Source organism: Sarcophilus harrisii, chromosome 5, assembly GCF_902635505.1.
Source record: "Sarcophilus harrisii chromosome 5, mSarHar1.11, whole genome shotgun sequence".
Taxonomy (NCBI): domain Eukaryota; kingdom Metazoa; phylum Chordata; class Mammalia; order Dasyuromorphia; family Dasyuridae; genus Sarcophilus; species Sarcophilus harrisii.
Genome location: NC_045430.1, coordinates 247,527,525 through 247,544,954, shown reverse-complemented (window position 1 = coordinate 247,544,954; position 17,430 = coordinate 247,527,525). Strand labels below are relative to the sequence as shown.

Sequence of the window (17,430 nt, the reverse complement as noted above, 5' to 3'; positions counted from 1 at the left end):
GCAAAATCCTGTTAGGACTTCTGCAAAGATGGGTTGACAAACCGCCAGTTATATCTGGCCATTGATGGCCTGGAGCTGGGGAGAGTTTGAGCCACTCAATAGAGGACATTGACTATGTCTCAGGCAGAGATTTCCAATTGAATGAGATTACTTATCTTGGGAAGGGTGTTGTATGGGAAAGGTGTGCTTCTCTCAGGGTTTGAGACTTTACCCCCAAAAGATACTAGTTTATATCAATCCTATGAAAATTAGAGTTCCTGAGCATGATAGAGAATGAGATGAAGAAAAAGACTATGAACCATATCCAGAAGTCACGGGCTAAATTGGAATAACAGTCTACATCAATATGTGGAAAAGCAACAGCAATCCGCCACATTCTATACATTCGGGGTACATAGCTTGAAAATGCAAAATAAGAAGAGATTCTGTTTATAGTAGCAAGAAAAATAATTAAATCTGTAAGTATCAATTTAATCTGGAGAAATAAGATTTATTCAAAGGAAATGAGAAAGTCCTAACAGGAAAAATAAAAGAGGACATGAATAAATGGAGACGCTTTGCCCTTGGCAAAGAAGAATGAATAAAGTAAAGACAACAATACTCTGGAAGTTGCTTAGATACATTCACTGCAATACCAACTAAAAGACCCTTACAAACAAATAATGAAATGATATGTAAAAGTGAGTGGGTCAGAATTCAAACAAGCATTTAAAACAATAAAAGAAATGGTCAAGGACTTCCCCTAAGTGATAATTGTCAATGTTAAAATACTGCTTTAAGAACAATGAAAAAGAATAGACTAGAGATTTTTAAAATAGATTCAAATTACTATTAAAAACTTAATGTATAATCATAAGACTATAGATTTGAGGCTAAACAGATCTTAAATTTCAATCTCATCGTTTTTTTTTTTAAATCATACCAACTATTTTTTTTATTTAGTTATTTGGATGACTGTTGAAAAGAAGGAAACATAGACTTGTTCTCTCTGATCCCAGACAAAATAGGAGTAATGGGTGTAAATTATATAGAGGTAAATTTTTGGCTCTCTGGGAAAGAGAATTAGAAAATTCTGAAAAAGCAGAATAAGAAAAAAGGAAAACAAAAAAGAAATAAACAAAATAAAGCAAAATAAAAGAGAACATTGTCATGGGCCCAGCAGAACATTAGGGAGGATTCAGAATATATAAAAATAAATTACTATCATAAACTGTGCATACAGCAGTGTTTCTACTGGGCTTATACCCCAAAGAGATACTAAAGAAGGGAAAGGGACCTGTATGTGCCAAAATGTTTGTGGCAGCCCTCTTTGTACTGGCTAAAAGCTGGAAAATAAATGGATGCCCATCAATTGGAGAATGGTTGAGTAAATTGTGGTATATGAATGTTATGGAATATTATTGTTCTGTAAGAAATGACGAGCAGGATTAATACAGAGAGGCTTGGAGAGACTTACATGAACTGATGCTGAGTGAAATGAGCAGAACCAGGAGATCATTATATACCTCAACAACAGTAATGTATTAGGATGTATTCTGATGGAAGTGGATTTCTTTGACAAAGAGACCTAATTCAGTTTCAATTGATCAATGATGGACAGAAGCTGCTACACCCAAAGAAGAACACTAGGAAATGAATGTAAACTGCTTGTTTTTGTTTTTCCTCCCGGGTTATTTATACCTTCTGAATCCAATTCTCCCTGAACAACAAGAGAAATGTTCTATTCTGCACACATATATTGTATCTAAGATATAATGTAACCTCTTTAACATGTATAGGACTGCTTGCCATCTGGGGGAGGGGGTGGAGGGAAGGAGGGGAAAAATTGGAACAGAAATGAGTGCAAGGGATAATGTTGTAAAAAATTATCCTGGCATAGGTTCTGGCAATAAAAAGTTATTAAAAAAATAAAGTTTGAGTCCCCCCCAAAAATAAAATAAAATTACCAGATCAAGAAAGCATATATATATATATATTAGAAGAAATTATATTCATGAATATTCTTTACTTCCTTATAAATTGTTTTTTGATTCTCAGTTCCTCTAACCCTAACCTCACCTTTGTTCTTTCCCTCCACTTTCATTCTCCCCACCACTCCCAAGGAAGCTACATTTAAGAAAAATATATATTTATGAATACATATATAGATACATACATACATTCACACCCTTATCCACCCCACATATACACAGGTCTTTCCTATTGTTACTGCCTCTTTAATCAAATTCTGCTCCATAACTTGCCTTGCTTTTACTTAACCTCCCCTAACGGAAGGATCCTTCCCTTGTCTTCTTTCTTCACTCTTTTCTTCCCTATCCACCCCTTCCTCCCTCCTTATTTCTTTATACATTTTGGAGCATGCTATATCCTTTATGGTATATGTGTAGTATCGTTACCTAGTGAACCCATTCCACATGTAAGTAGGTTTTTGGAATTACACAAGTCCTCTTTCCCCCTCTTAATGCCTGTGAGTCTATTCTTCCTCTGTACCTCCACCCCCCTCCCCCCACATAATTTGTCCATGTTTGTCTAGATCCAAAAATAGTTTTTGTCCATGTTTACTTTCTTAAAATTGATCTTTCATATTGGCTCTTCTATGTAAAATTTTCTATTAAGTTTGGGTTTGGTTGATTAATAGATATTCCTGAAAATCTGCAAGTTGGTTGAATGCCCATTTTTTTCTCATTTAGGATTATAATTTTGCTGCATATGATATTTTTGGCCACAGGTCTAGTTCTTTTGATTGTTGGTAAATATGATTCCAGGACCCGTGGTCTTTTAATGCAGCTGCTGATTAGTCTTATACAATTCTAATTGTAGTTCCAGCATATTTGAATTGTTTTTTTTTTCTTGTTTCTTGCAAATTTTTCTCTTGATCTCGGGTTTTGAAAATTGGCAATATTATTCCTGTGTGTTTACTACATAGGATCTCTTTGAAGTGGAGATCAGTGAATTTTTTTCTATTTTTACTTTCCCCACATGTTCTATCACTCCAGGACAATTTCCTTGGATTATTTCCTGCATTACTGTGTTAAGGTTCTCTTTTTGGTCACAATTTTCTGGCAGTCCAATTATTCTTATATTTTCTCTTCTCAATCTATTCTTCAGATCTGTCATTTTTCTTACAAAATGTTTTATATTATATTCTATTTTCTCATTCTTTATATTTTGTTATTTCTTGGTCTATTATAGCTTTACTGGCTTCCTTTTGCCCAATTTTAATTTTCAAAGCATTATTTTCATCTCTGGGACTCTACCTGTTATTCTAGTTGGTTAATTTTTTCCCCATAAACTTCTTGTTTTTCTTGGACAGTTTTAATTTATTTTTAATTTTTTTTCAATGTCTCTCATTTGATTTTTAAATTCTTTTTTGAGTTCTACAAATTCTCTCAGGACAGAGAATCATTTAATGTTACTCTCTGGGATAGAAGCTTTTTTTTTTTTTTTTAAACTAAAGTGGCCTCCTCTGTTCCCATATGTTTCAATAGTGGAGTTTTTTTCTTTGTTAAAAATAAGAGATATCAGTGTAAGCACCTCTAATCATGGGATGGGGGGATGGTGCCTCAAGCTTCCCTTTAGCTCTCCACTCTGACTAGGTACCCCAAACAAGAGCTCTACCTTCCCACAAGTGCCCCCATCCAGCAGCATCCCTGCCCTGCTGCTTCTTCATTCCAGGCATGCTAGTTCTTGCTCACCCAGGGCCTCCTCATAAAGCACAGCTGGGCCTGATGTTCCCAATCAGCCTTCCCTCAGACTTCCCAGAATCAGACCCTGACAACACAAACAGTCTGGGAGGTGAAAGTCTCTGTGGTTCCTGCTGAGGCTTCTTCCATACCCAGCTAGTCCAAGGGGTCCCCACTTGAGGTTTCTGAGGAGAAAGTCGCGAGCTGTTTGCACTTCAGACAGGTTAGTCCCCAGCCTGGAGTCTTTCTTCAGATCTGTATCCAGAGAACCCAGTACTGTCCCAAATCTTCTTGATTTTTCACCAGTCTATGTGCAACCTGACGTGCAAATTCATTCTATATGTGGGGGAAAAATCAGGAGAACTTAATTTTACCAACCTACTCCACCATCTTCCCAGAATCCTTCCCCATCTTTTTACAGGATAGGAAACTGAGACTAAGAGAGGTTAATTGCCCAGAGTGACTCAGCTAGTGGATAGCTGAGATTAGGTTTTCCCAAATACAAGTTCAGCACTTTATTCAATGTGATCTGGTTGTCTGATGAACCATAAGGAGCCTTAAAATGAAGAAAAATGCTATTTAGTATTTTTGTGTTAAAACTATATATCAAAATGGAGGCGAATTAATTGAAATACAAATGTACTATATAAATCCAGCTATTCTAATATCCTGCAAAAATTCCAGATGAGTAAAAGATTTGCAGAGTAGAATATTTATTCCCACTATGAACAGTAGATAAATTTTTGAGTACTAAAGAAATAAAGGATATAATTTAAAATAAGATGGGTATATATAAGTATGTATAAAATTTAAATTTCTGAATCTAAGATGCTATATAAAAAGTAAAATAAAAGACGCTCAAAAACACCCAACAAATCTAACCGATAAAAGCTTCCTTTCCAAAATACACAAAGAACTGATGCAAAAGTATGTGGTTAATGCTCAAATTCCACTAACTAAGTGATCAAAGAAATTTAAAACCAATTTACATAAGAAAAAATAAATTCAGTAAGGTCTTTACATTCAAAAATTCAGTCCCAACAGCAATTAAAAACATGCAAACTAGAACAAATTTAAGGCATTATGGAATAATCTATATATACTGGTACCATTATACACTTATTAAATCACTGAAAATAAATTAAAATTCTAACATTCAGTGTTGGCAGAGTTCTGGGTCAACAAGTACATTTATACTTTGCTGGTGGCAATAAAAATTGGTTCAATATTTCTGGAAAGCAATTTGACCACATGTAACAAGAGCTATAAGAACTGTTCCTACCCTTTGGCTCAGTGATTCCACTTTGGGGATTTTACCCCAAGGAAATAATTCAAAAGCAAAAAAGAAAGTAATTTGCAGAAAGATGTTCATAGCAACTCTATCTATAATAGCAAAAATCTGGAAATAGCCCAAATGCTCAACTACTTGGGAAGGACCAAGGAAAATGCAGAATAATGATGCAATGGAAAACTACATTTCTATTAAAAACAACAAGTAAGTGGAACATGTCATGACAAAGAACATGCATATATACACACACCCTCATACACACACATATAATGATAATCGATAGGTACACATTAGAACTATATTGATTAGCACTATTTGCATTAATATCTTTCAGAAATGAATGTGGAATGGCATATTCCTAATGGAATGATCATTAGGACATTTAAAAAAAATAAAATTGGTGAACTCCATAACTGGATGATAAATGACTAATACTCCCGTATACCTACATGGTATGTATGGAAATCACAATTTCTTTTGATGTCTCCTTTCTTGCAGTTCTTATCCATGAATTTCCATCAATTGTCCAGAGACTCCAACATGAGAATCCTCTCTCTGTTTCTATTCCTGTCTCGGGTGATAGTGCAGCACTTGGGCTGTTGGTATGGTGTTCTTCATATACCTTCTTGGAGAGAGATCTCAAGTCTTCTAAGTCTACAAACACTCCCAAAGATATTCTCTCTATAATATCTTTTGCTTTAAGACTTCTAATTAATAGATACCCACTCCTTTCTGAGCCCACCCAATCCACTTCATTAAACCTAAACCTGCAATTTTCACTCATTATTCCAAATTCTCTGGGGACAGACAAAACAAGTCTTGGTGATTTTTCATGTGACTGTTATTCAAACATTTCAAGATAGTCATTATGTCCCTCCTGAGTCTTCTCTGGGTGCAACAGCAGATAGAGAGGCTGGCCCAGAGTTAGGAAGACTTATCTTCCCAAGTTCAAATCCAGCCTTAGACAATTATTGGTTGGGTGATCCTGGGCAACTCACTTCACCCTTTTTGCCTCAACTTTCTCATCTGTAAAATGAACTGGAGAAGGAAATGGCAAACCACTCCACTATCTTTGCCAAGAGAAGCCCAAATGGGGTCAAGAACAATTGGACACGACCAAATGTCAAGAACAATGAGTCTTCTCTTCTCCAGAGGTCCCTCACCCAGCCTGGCTGACCTCCTCTGGCTGGAACCTTCCCAAAAATGTGTCACCAAGAACTGAACGCAATATTGCAAATATTGCAGAGAATACTGGGACCATCACCTCCCTCATGGTGTCTTTAAAACAGTTCTTTTACATAACTAATTGCAATTCATTTAAGATTAAGCAACTTCAGCAGAAGTGACCACATAGATTTATCTGGTCCAATGAGTAAATGAACGAATAAATGGAAAACAATTACCAAGCACTGACTATGTGCTAGCAAGAAAACAGGGCCAGAGAGAGCGTTCCTTTCCCAGAGCTACCCAGAAGCAGAGCCAGGATTTGGACTCGGTTGTGTGACCCTGATTCCTTTATCACAGCACACAACTCCCCTTTGATTCCAGCACTGCCTATGTCTTACAATTCGGGTGTGTTGTTCACAGTGTGTAGCCCAACTGGGAGAACTCTGGTGATACAACAGTAAGTTTTGTGGCAGCCAGCATCCTGACCCCTCCATTTCACTCTGATATGTACTGTGGCAGATGCTGCGCTGGCTCCCGTGAACGCAGGGACAAATGAAACAACGCCTTCCCTCAAGGAACTTCCAGTCTGTCGGAGGATGCAAGGCGTGCAAACGCTTCCCTGGGAGGTGTCACAATCATCAGGTTCTGCTCAGTGGGCCTCCATCATGGCAAACAGGAAGGAACAAGGACAAACGAGAAGGCAGGGAGCTGACTTCCTCTGGACATCCCGATGTTTATGATGACCACTGGTCTTCAACAATGGTAGACAAATGACTCCAAAGAAAATCAACTTGGCCTTTTCTTCTGAAGTACCACCAGTACAGTATATCAGAGCACCCAGCAGGGAGGACTAAAGTCACTCCTGGCAAGGGCTGCCCCCCGGAACCATTGGGGTGCTAGATAGGACTTCCAACAAAGAACTTTGGTCTGCTATTATTCCTATGGGATCTGCAATCTCCTAGAAGTAATGGGAACTATAAATTCCAATTTCTAAAAAGAAATACTTTCTCATTTGTAATGAATGTATTTCTCTCTCACAAACCAAAAAAAACCTTAATAATTTACTGAGTCATTAAGACCCTGGTGACTTTATAGGTCATACTGAAGGCAGAAAGAGAAAAGCAGTAATTATTTTTTTTCCTAGGGAAAATATGCTGAATGCTGCACTCACATAGACAACAAATGGCCATGAGAATATTTGTGACAGTAAAATCTTTCCAATAAAAAATGCCACTCAAAGTTAAGAGAAAAAATGGTAAAAACAAAACCCTTAGAAATCTGTTCTTGACAATAGGAAGACCCTGTGGCACAACGGAACTAGCACTGGGCTGGGAAAGGAGGGGAGCGTGAGGAGCAAGACTGGAAAGAGAGAAAGGGGTCCATGTCAAGAGTTTAAATGCCAAATGGAGGCTTTTACATTTGATCCAGGAGGTCACAGGGAACCATGGGAGTTTTCTGAATAAAGGGGGGTTATATGGTCAGACTTGAGCTTCAGGAAAATCAATTTGGCAGCCGTGGGGAAGATGGATGGGAGTGGGAAGAGACTTGAGGAATGGAGGCCAATTAGAGCCTACTGCACCAGACTAAGCGCAGCTTTCACAGCCGCCCACACTAATGATTCACATCCTGAACTCTCCTCACACAACTCCAGGTACTTACTGCACATTTCCACTCAAAGGACCTCCTGTCACCTCCTAATCAACACATGCAAAACGAATTTATGCTCCATATTCTAATTTAACCCTTTCCACCAATGGTTAGGTAGGTGGGGCACCGACTTTGGGGTCATTAAGACCTGGGTACAAATCTGGCCACAAATATTAACCAGCTATGTGATTCTAGCCAACTCACTTAACATTTTGGTAACTGTTTCCCTCTTCTGTAAAATGGGGATAAAAGGGAGTGGCTGGGTGGTACAATGGAAAGCACTGGAGTCAGGAGGACCTGAATTCAAATTTTCAGACACTTGACACTATTTGAGTGACACTGGATACATCACTTAACCCCAATTGCTTTGCAAAAACAAAAAAATAAATAAAAATGAGGATAATAGTACCAACATCACAGGGTTGTTATGGGTGAGATAATATATATATATATATATAATATCAGGAGATAATGAGATAATATATATGAAGCACTTTGTAAATATTCAAGAATCAAAAACCAGGAGCTATTGTGGTTGTTGTAGTTTTTTTTTTTTTAATTTCATCATGTTCCCAGTTCCAAAAATGGGTGACCTTTGACTCCCTCCTCTATTCTTAGCATATCCTGTTAATTCTTTCTAGTTATATTTTATTTCTTAATAAAAGCCTTATTTCTATTCCATAATTCAAATTCTTAGCTATTAACTATCACAAGAGATTCAGATTGGTCTCTTTCCCATGTCTTCGTGATCCAATACATTCCACAAACTAGAAAATTAATTCTCCTAAATGAATTATTTTGATCAAGTCACTCCTCCTTTGTGGAGACCATGCTCCCCGCTCCCTAGAGAATCTAGGAGTTCTATTCCAGGCCCTCTCTCCCCTTTCTTCAATATGCTCTTTGATGACCTGTAAGCATAAAACTTCTTGCTCCAATTAAGCTGGCTAACTAATTATCCCTGTGCATTTTCATCCCTTTACTTGCACTTTGTTCCTTACCTGCAAGGTCTTCACTCCCCTTCTCCACCAATCCAGATCCTACCCATCACCTAATGTTCTACTCAAGACATATTTCTTTGCATGTTTCTCACCATGTATGTTCTGTATATAGTAATACAGTCTGTCGAGTTGGCAACCCCACTAACGTGTCTAATACAGTACTGTGTACACAAAAGGTGGTCAATAAATGCTTGACTGATTGGTCTGAGTACTTTAGTACTTGGTCTTGTCCTTTGTAGACTGTAAAGTAACAGAAATAGGAGTTAACTTTGCCACTCAAAATCAATTCAGATCAACCTAATTAGAAGAATTGAGGCAGTAAGATTTCATGAGATAAATATGGTAAATGCAACGTTTTAAATTCCATCTTAATTTTGCTTTTAATTGAAGGCAACTGATGACTGTATTGCTACTTAGGTATATTTACTGCACACTATTCTTTATTCTTTCATTCTAAGTTTTATGCAATGTTTTCAATACCTTGTGTGTATTTTTACAGGTCCTTTCACAATACCCTTCTGGCGTCTCAAAGAAAAACTGTTCCGCAAAACCAAAAAAACAAAGCAAATAAAAGAAAAATCGAGGCAGCAAATAAGAGAGATGGCGTCCAGAGACCTTCTGTACCCGCCCACCCACGAACGAGAAAGGGAAGAGTGCCGCCTTCGCTGTCCTTTGGGCGCAAGACTGGTCATTCCCTATAATCTGAAATGGCTGCCCATCAGAGCTGCCTGCATTTCAAGCCGCTGTAATCATCCTCTGAGGCTCTCTAATTAACCAGCAAGACTTCACAAAGAATCCGTTGTACTCCGTCGGGATCCGGGGCGCTTCTCCCGCCACGACTGACGCATCGGGCTTCTTAGTCACCCCTTTACCAAAGGAGACGGTGGATGTCACGGCTCCCATAAGGGCGGGGAATTTTTAAGTGAAAAATATGCCTTTGTTTCGAGGAGAAGCTGGAATTAAAAACTCTGGGCCACGGCCCCAAGGTTATGGACCCCGGGACGTCACAATTCCCCCAGTCCCGCCTGGGACTCTGCAAGCCGGACACCAAGAGGACCGTGGTCCTTCCTTCGCCCTCACGGAGCACGTGTCCCGGTGTCTGAGTCCCGCCTCAGTGTCTCAGGGCCGAGAAGGGCCCCGGTGCCCGGGACTCTGCCTCGTCGGAGGGTCTCGGGGTCTTCCTAAGGCGGGTCAGGCGGAGGCGGTTCCGCTTTCTGGCAAGACCCGGGGTCGCAGCGGGGGCTTCCGCGGGAGGGGCCTAGGATCCCGGCTCCCACAGGCGGCGGCTTTGCCTCTCCCCTCCCCCCCACGGATGCAGCCGGAGATTTATAGGGCCCTGCCCGGAGAGCGCCGCAGCCAGAGGGGATCACTCCCCAGGAGACGGAGGCCTGCTCCGGCAGCTCCGGGAGCGAGAAGGAGGCGTTACGGTTACGGGGGTCTCTCGCGGTCCTCGCCGGCAGATTCTCGCCCGAGTCCGTGAGGGGACGTTCCTCCGCGCACCTGGGAGCCGGGGAGCTTCACAAAGCGCTAAGGAACGGTCACTACGACGTCCGCTCCGTACTCCAGGAGAAACGCCGGGAGCAGAGCGGAGGCCCGCGTTCGGCCCGGGACCGAGGCCCGCGTTCGGCCCGGGACCGAGGCCCGAGGCCCGCGTTCGGCCCGGGACCGAGGCCCGCGTTCGGCCTGGGACCGAGGCCCTTGGCCCGTTCCCTGATCTGTGGAAGGTCGCGGCTGGGACCTATACCCTACGCCGGTGTCACCGGCGCTCCGGCAGAACCCGAGGCTCCCACGCTTCCTTCGTCGGCAGGGGGGAACTCCCGCGCTTTTCGGTGACGTCATCGGTGACGCAACCAGACGCCCTCGGCAAGGGGGAGTGCCTCCAGGTCAGCTCCCGCGTCTAAGCCCAGACTGGAGCGGAGGGAGCGTGACCTTCCCTCCGCAGATCCTGGCGCTCAGTGCGGCCTCTGAGCCGGAAATGAAACAGAGCATGCAGCTGACGCAGGACACGAAGGCTCTCGGCCCCGCGCCGTCCGTGCAGGAAACGGCCGGTTACGGAAAACGGGGCGTCCCGAACGCTGTGGCTAAGCGTGCTAACGAGAATAACCAGGTAACGCCACAGTGACCCGGCGGACGGTTAATGCAAATCCGTGTTTCTTTCTCGGTGCCTCTTTCGTCCCCGGGCCTTGACCTCCGGCAGGCGGCGCCGCGCGATCCCCGGGTTTGAGCCCCGGAAGCCGCCGGGAAGTTGCCGAGCTGCGGCAGTGTGGGCCCTGTCTGCACCCTGTCATTCGGTGGCAACAGAACTCATCTCCGCCCCCTCCTGGCAGCGAATGGATAAAAAAGGGATGAGAAACACGCCCTTTCTGCCCGGAGTAGCGATGAGCCGCCGAGATCGGAGGGAACCGGGGCCGGGCATCAGCGTGGAAGCAAAGGAAATCAGCCAAGAGCTGAAGCCACTGCCCCGCCCCCGCCCCTCCTCAGCCCGCCCCACCCCCACCCCAAGAAATCACTTTGTGAATTCCCCAGAGAGAGAAGAGCTTGAAACAACTTTGCAACCGAGACTCTGCCATCAAAGGGAGAGAATTAAAGAAGTATGGGAAAATAAGACAAAAAAGAATGAAATTACCAAAGATCTCGGAAGAGAGAGAATTTTATTAAAATCTTAGCCCGACAACTATTAAAGAAAACAACGTGGCCACCAACACATCTAAACAAGTTCAAATGTCTCTAAATGAGACAAAGGAAACAGAATCAGCAAGTGATGAAGCAGAGAAGCTTAGATAGGTCCAAGAGAGCCTGGAAGCACAGCAGGATGTTCCTGACTAGTTCAAAAGAAAATCAAGGTTCTTGAAAGAAGTCAAAAAGACACAAACTGAAGAATTTGAGGCCTGCCCAGCAGAGATCATTTCAGAACAGAAAAAACTTAATCCACAGTAGTAAATCTTTCTCAAGAAGAAAAAGAGAGAACAGTTTAGTAATTGATGCCTTAGGACCAGGAGATCATTATGTACTTCAACAACAATACTAGATGATGACCAGTTCTGATGGATCAGGCCATCCTCAGCAACGAGATCAACCAAATCATTTCTAATGGAGCAGTAATGAACTGAACTAGCTATACCCAAAAAAAGAACTCTGGGAGATGACTAAAAACCATTACATTGAATTCCCAGTCCCTATATTTATGCACACCTGCATCTTTGATTTCCTTCACAAGCTAATTGTACAATAATTCAGAGTCTGATTCTTTTTGTACAGCAAAATAATGTGGTCATGTATACTTATTGTGTATCTAATTTATATTTTAATATATTTAACGTCTACTTGTCATCCCGCCATTTAGGGGAGGGGGTGGGGGGGGTAAGAGGTGAAAAATTGGAACAAGAGGTTTGGCAATTGTTAATGCTGTAAAGTTACCCATGTATATATCCTGTAAATTAAAGGCTATTAAATAAAAAAAAAAAAAAAGTAATTGATGCCTTATTGTAGGCAAGAATAATTTGGAAGAACAGAAGCAAAAAGCAATGTTAAAAAGAGAACGTAAGATCTCTAGCCAAGAAAAATATGTTTTTGTTTGTTTTGAGAGAGATTTGAACATTTTTCCAATTATGTAAAACAATTTTTAATATTACTTTAAAATTTTGATTTCCAAAATGTCTGCCTCCCTCAAGCCCTTGCTTTCTCCCTTAGACAGCAAGTGCTTTGATGATGTAGGTTATAATTATGTTGTGAAAAAAAGGATTAAAAACATTTTAAAAATTAAGTAAAAATACTTCTATCTGCATTCAGATGTGATCGTTCCTTTCTCTGATTTTTCATCATGAGTCTTTTGGAATCATTTTGGATAATTGTATGGCTGAAAATAGTTATGTTATTCACAGTTGATTGTCATATAGTGTTGGTAGTGATGGTACTATTTACAGTGAGTGTTCTCTTACTTCACTTTGCATCAATTGATGTAAGTCTCCCCAGATTTTTCTGAAAGCATCCTTCTTGTCATTTCTTGGAATATAATATTCCATCACTATTTTTTGCCCCAACTTGTTCAGTCTTTTCCCAGTTGATGGACATTCCCTCAATTTCCAATCTCCTCACCACTACAAAAAGAACTGACAAATTTTTTTTGTACAAATAGTTCCATTTTGGGTTTTGCTTTTTTGTTTAAAAAAAACCCCACAATCTTTTTGGGATACAGAGCTAGTGATGGTATCATCAAGACAAAGAGTATATTCAGTTTTATAGCCTTTGGGCACAGTTCAAAAGATCCAACTGAAATGATTGGATCAGTTCACAATTCCACCAATAGAACATTAGTGTCCCAATTTCCCCACATCCCAGGAATTGTCCTAGGCCAAGGGAAGGGAGCAGTCAAGCCTACACCATGAATTCCAAGACATATAATGTTCAATTTTGACAATCTAGATGACGGCACTATCTGTAACAGATCTGAAGGAGTAACTTCAAATAGAAAGTAAATTTGAATAACACAAGATAATTTTATAACCACAACAAACCACAGAAGGGAATGGAAATAATATATTTTGAAAAGCAAAAGAGCTCAAGACAAAAGGATAATTAATTTTTTTTCCTTCTAGCTTATTTTATTTTGCTTTTTCCATATTTGTCATGGATACACAAAAAAATCAGATCAAAAAGGAAAAAAATGAGAAAGAAAAACAACAAAAAAGGTAATGATATTACTTTGTGATCCACATTCAGTCCCCATAGTATCTCTGGGTGCATCTCTGGGTACAAATGGTCACAAATCTGATGGAATTGGCCCGAATCACCTCATTGTTGAAAAGAGCTAAGTCATCACACATAATTATCACGTACTCTTGTTGTTCGAGTTTAATCATTAATGAAAAAGATTAACAGTCAATAAAGAACAGATATTTAAAGCATTCCTACAATTGTCTGAATACAACATGGCCTACTCTTCCTGTTCAGTTTTAGACAACATATGAAAGACTGTTATTAAAAAAGAATCCAAATATGATGGTTCCAAAATCACTGATAAAAACAAAGCTAGTGAAATTGTAATAAATTTTTGTTTTATTAGTTTGTTGCTCTCCCAGATTCATCCTTAGATTCTCTCGAGCTTATCTGCCTTAATTGAGTCTCTTGTCAAGTTTTCTACATACTATTTTTTCCCTTCACTTAATTCTTTGTTTTGTGAAGTAGTTAAGTAGTTCTATATCTTTCTTTGTAAGATTTTACAAATGAATTTATGCTAAACCAAGGTTGCCTATGACTGCCAGATTTCTTCTTCAGGCAAGTACCTTAAATGTTTGCTGGCTGTAGCTTGCCATTGTCTCCTAATTGTGATGACTTATTCTCAGCAGTAAAATTTCTTTAGAAAATGGTGATAGTCTAAGTCATTGTCTGTTCTCTTACTTTGATCTGTTGATCAAAACTATATATCCATATCTTCTCATTTTATTCGTTCTTCTAACATATTATTTTTTAACTTTTCTGTAATAATTTGGTGTTTTCACCACACACAGCTGCTTCAGAAATAACTTGAATAGTAGTGACAAGTCATTTCCTGACTCTTAAAATACAACCAATTCCAATTTTTTTTTTTGGTGCTGTTATTTGATTGCTTACTAGGTATCAATTCTTCCTAATTCCCTTATTTTTAAAAAGTCTTGATATATTTTGTTTTGACAGCACTATCACTTTCCAATAAATAATTATGTTTTAAAAAATTAAGAACAACAATCTAACAAAATGATTGACATATTTAACTTTCTGCTCCAATAAATTTAATTTCTTAATAGGAAAGAAGAAATAATGCTTAAACATTAGTCATCTGGAAACAATACTGCTTGTTATATTTGATGTCCCATGGGTCCAATTATTATCTCTATGCAGATGATGGATATTTTTGTTCCTGAAATATTTTTCTTCTAAGTAGTATATTAGCAACACTACATAAATTTTGATATGTTACTTAACACTTTTATTATTCTCTTCCACATAATAATTTACCATTTCTTTGATTTGTTCTTTACCTGAGCCATTATTTCGTTGCTAGTTAATATATATATTCAACACTATATCTTTTGTTTATATCTTCATTATTAGGTACTACTTTTATTGTGTTATAGTTCGAGCTATGATGTATACTGGCTGTGCGAACTTGAACAAGTTACTTATATTCTTAGTACTCTGGGCAAGACTCAGATCCTAAATTTTAGGAACACTGTTGATCTTCACTGGTCAAATTTCTTTATTTGAGATTCACCTCTACCAGTGAAATTGCAGAACTAGCCCCCATTATTATATTTCTAGTCTGTAAAAAGAGGCACTAAATGTAGCAGTAGACCACAGGGCTGAGTGTAAAAAAGGCCTAAGTTCAAGCACAGTCCTTAAAACACACGTCCTTATTGTTTGTGCTCTCAGTGCTGAATTTTTGGTGAAGTTTTCCATGTGGTGAAGTCTTTCCCATATCCTCTTTGTTGTTTGGTGTTCGTTTATTGTTTTCTACTATTGAGATGGTGGAAGGGAACTAGATTTCGATACAACTTCTCCCTTAGGAATCTGGTCATGATCTTTTTTTGGAAATTTTAAAATGGGCATTTTTTAATCATCAAATAACCACCTTCTCTCCTTTTGACTCTTTTCCCACCCCAACTGATAACAAAGAAAAACAGCCCTTACTACAAGCTAGTAGAGCCAAGAAAATACATTTTTACATTAGTCATATATGTATATAACTGTGTATGGAAAGACATACATCTGTGCATATGCTGCCTTCACACATTCATTCTGCACTCTACCAACTCCTTTGTTGTCTCTCAAAGGGAGAATCTGTGGGTCATGCTTCCCTTTGTCTGAAATATTTTTCCATCTTCTGATTTCACTGAAAATGAGAACATCAAGCTATACAAGGCTCAATTCCTCCAACAGGAGGTCTGCTTGGCTCAGCAGGATCTCTCCCTTTGAATCCAAGGGCAGAATGTTTGCGGACAGTTTAGAAACTGTGTGGAGCTTCGTGTGGAGGGTCCCATCTTCCGACACTACCCCGCTCCCTGCACTCGCTCATGGGGGCCACACAAGGCAGGCCCATTCTGCACTGTGCTGGTTTTCACGGCTCTTGGGTCAGACATGGGCGACGGCACACCCGCTCACCTGCAGCCTTTCTAGCCTGACAGACCCTTCAGCGTGGCTCTGTTGACAAGAGGCTTCAAGAGCCAGAGTCACTTCAAGGCCCTGTAGAGATGCCATGAGTGTCATTTTCAAAAGTATTTCAACAGTGACCATAGTCCCTGGGGATTTTTATTACCAACATTTATTGGTGAGACTTCTAAGAGCAATTGTGCCTCACAGGACATTCAGCCCCTGGTTCACACACAGCTGGATCACACACAGGATGCTTCTACTTAGGGCGATGAAGGTACAGAAAGGAGCAGAGCTGGAGCTTGGTCCCCAGACAACCCTTAGCCAGACAAGGTCATGAACACGTTTAGTGCGCTTTTGGCCCAGTGCTCTACTTCTTGCAGATGAGAGCCCCCAAACTGTGCCCTTTTAAGGAGGAACAGCTTCCTTTGGGGCCCGGGAGGAGCAACAACGGGTCACCACTTAAACTTCCAGTACTAGGTGACAGAGTGTGGACACAGGGCATGAGGTCGGTGTGACCTCAAGTGGTCATGACGTCATTTCTGGCCTCTCTCCATCCCCAAGAAATGTTAAAGCAAGCCTGGATCAGACTAACGAGCTCTCCCCCAGCATTGACCCAGTCCCGTGAACGCCAGCGCACGCTGTCCCAGCCCAGCAACAATGGCCATACTTACTGGGGAAGCAGAACATCACGAATCAGCGACAGAAGCTTGGAGTTGGAATCCATGCTCTCCTCCTTCTCCTCCGCCACCACCTCATGGCTGACCAGTAGGGACGTGGTCTCTGACAACAACCGCAAACTGAAGAGTCTCCATTCCACTGGAAAGAAAACGCACCAAAAACGTGACCAAAGACGTCTGATAAATCTGGAATGTGCGCTCTGGGAGTGTTCTGGTGGACGTGGCTCTACTTACCATTCTGACTCTGAACCAAAGAGACCAAGGGTGGGAGGATGTAGTCCACAACCTGAAAGACAGCATTACAAAGACTGGCTCAGATCATTCCAGTGAAAAAATAGGGCCCACCTAGGCCTGTATTCCCTCTAGCCCCAAACCCTTCAGGAGAAGTGCTGGCCTGTCAAAGAAATACTTCTAGAATCAGATTCGGTTTAGATTCTCACTGGCCCAATCAACTTAGGTTATTATAGAACAAGTCGCCCAGGGCACAGCGCATAGTGGAAATGAAAATATTAACTGCAATAGCTGATATTTATTTAGCATAGTCTAGAAAGTTCACAATAAAATTCATATATTATTCATTTTAATCTCCCCAAAACTTGTGAGTTAAGATTTTCCCCCATTTTACAAAAAAATAAAATAAAACCCTGAGAAGAAAGAGATTAAGTTACTTGCCTAGCATCATACAGCAAGCAAATGTCTGAGGCAAGATTCAAATTCAGGTTTTCTTGAATCCAAGTAAGCACTGTTATTCACTATGCCATCTAATTATCACATATGTGATCTATACTAAGAACATTAGTATTTAATGTACACTCTGAGCCTCAATATAAAATATTAAA

General features: G+C 40.3%; 1 protein-coding gene across 7 annotated transcripts in view; it reads right to left on the bottom strand.

Annotated features, from left to right (window-relative positions):
- Positions 1 to 17,430, bottom strand: part of ULK4 (unc-51 like kinase 4) — a 627,906-nt gene that overhangs the window by 374,664 nt on the left and 235,812 nt on the right. For all 7 annotated transcript variants that reach the window (XM_031940060.1, XM_031940061.1, XM_031940057.1 and 4 more), the window contains exons 27-28: positions 16,826 to 16,877; positions 16,586 to 16,730 (exon numbers count right to left, since the gene is read on the bottom strand). In XM_031940060.1, coding sequence (XP_031795920.1) covers positions 16,586 to 16,730; positions 16,826 to 16,877 — 197 coding nt within the window. The remainder of the gene's footprint in view (positions 1 to 16,585; positions 16,731 to 16,825; positions 16,878 to 17,430) is intronic.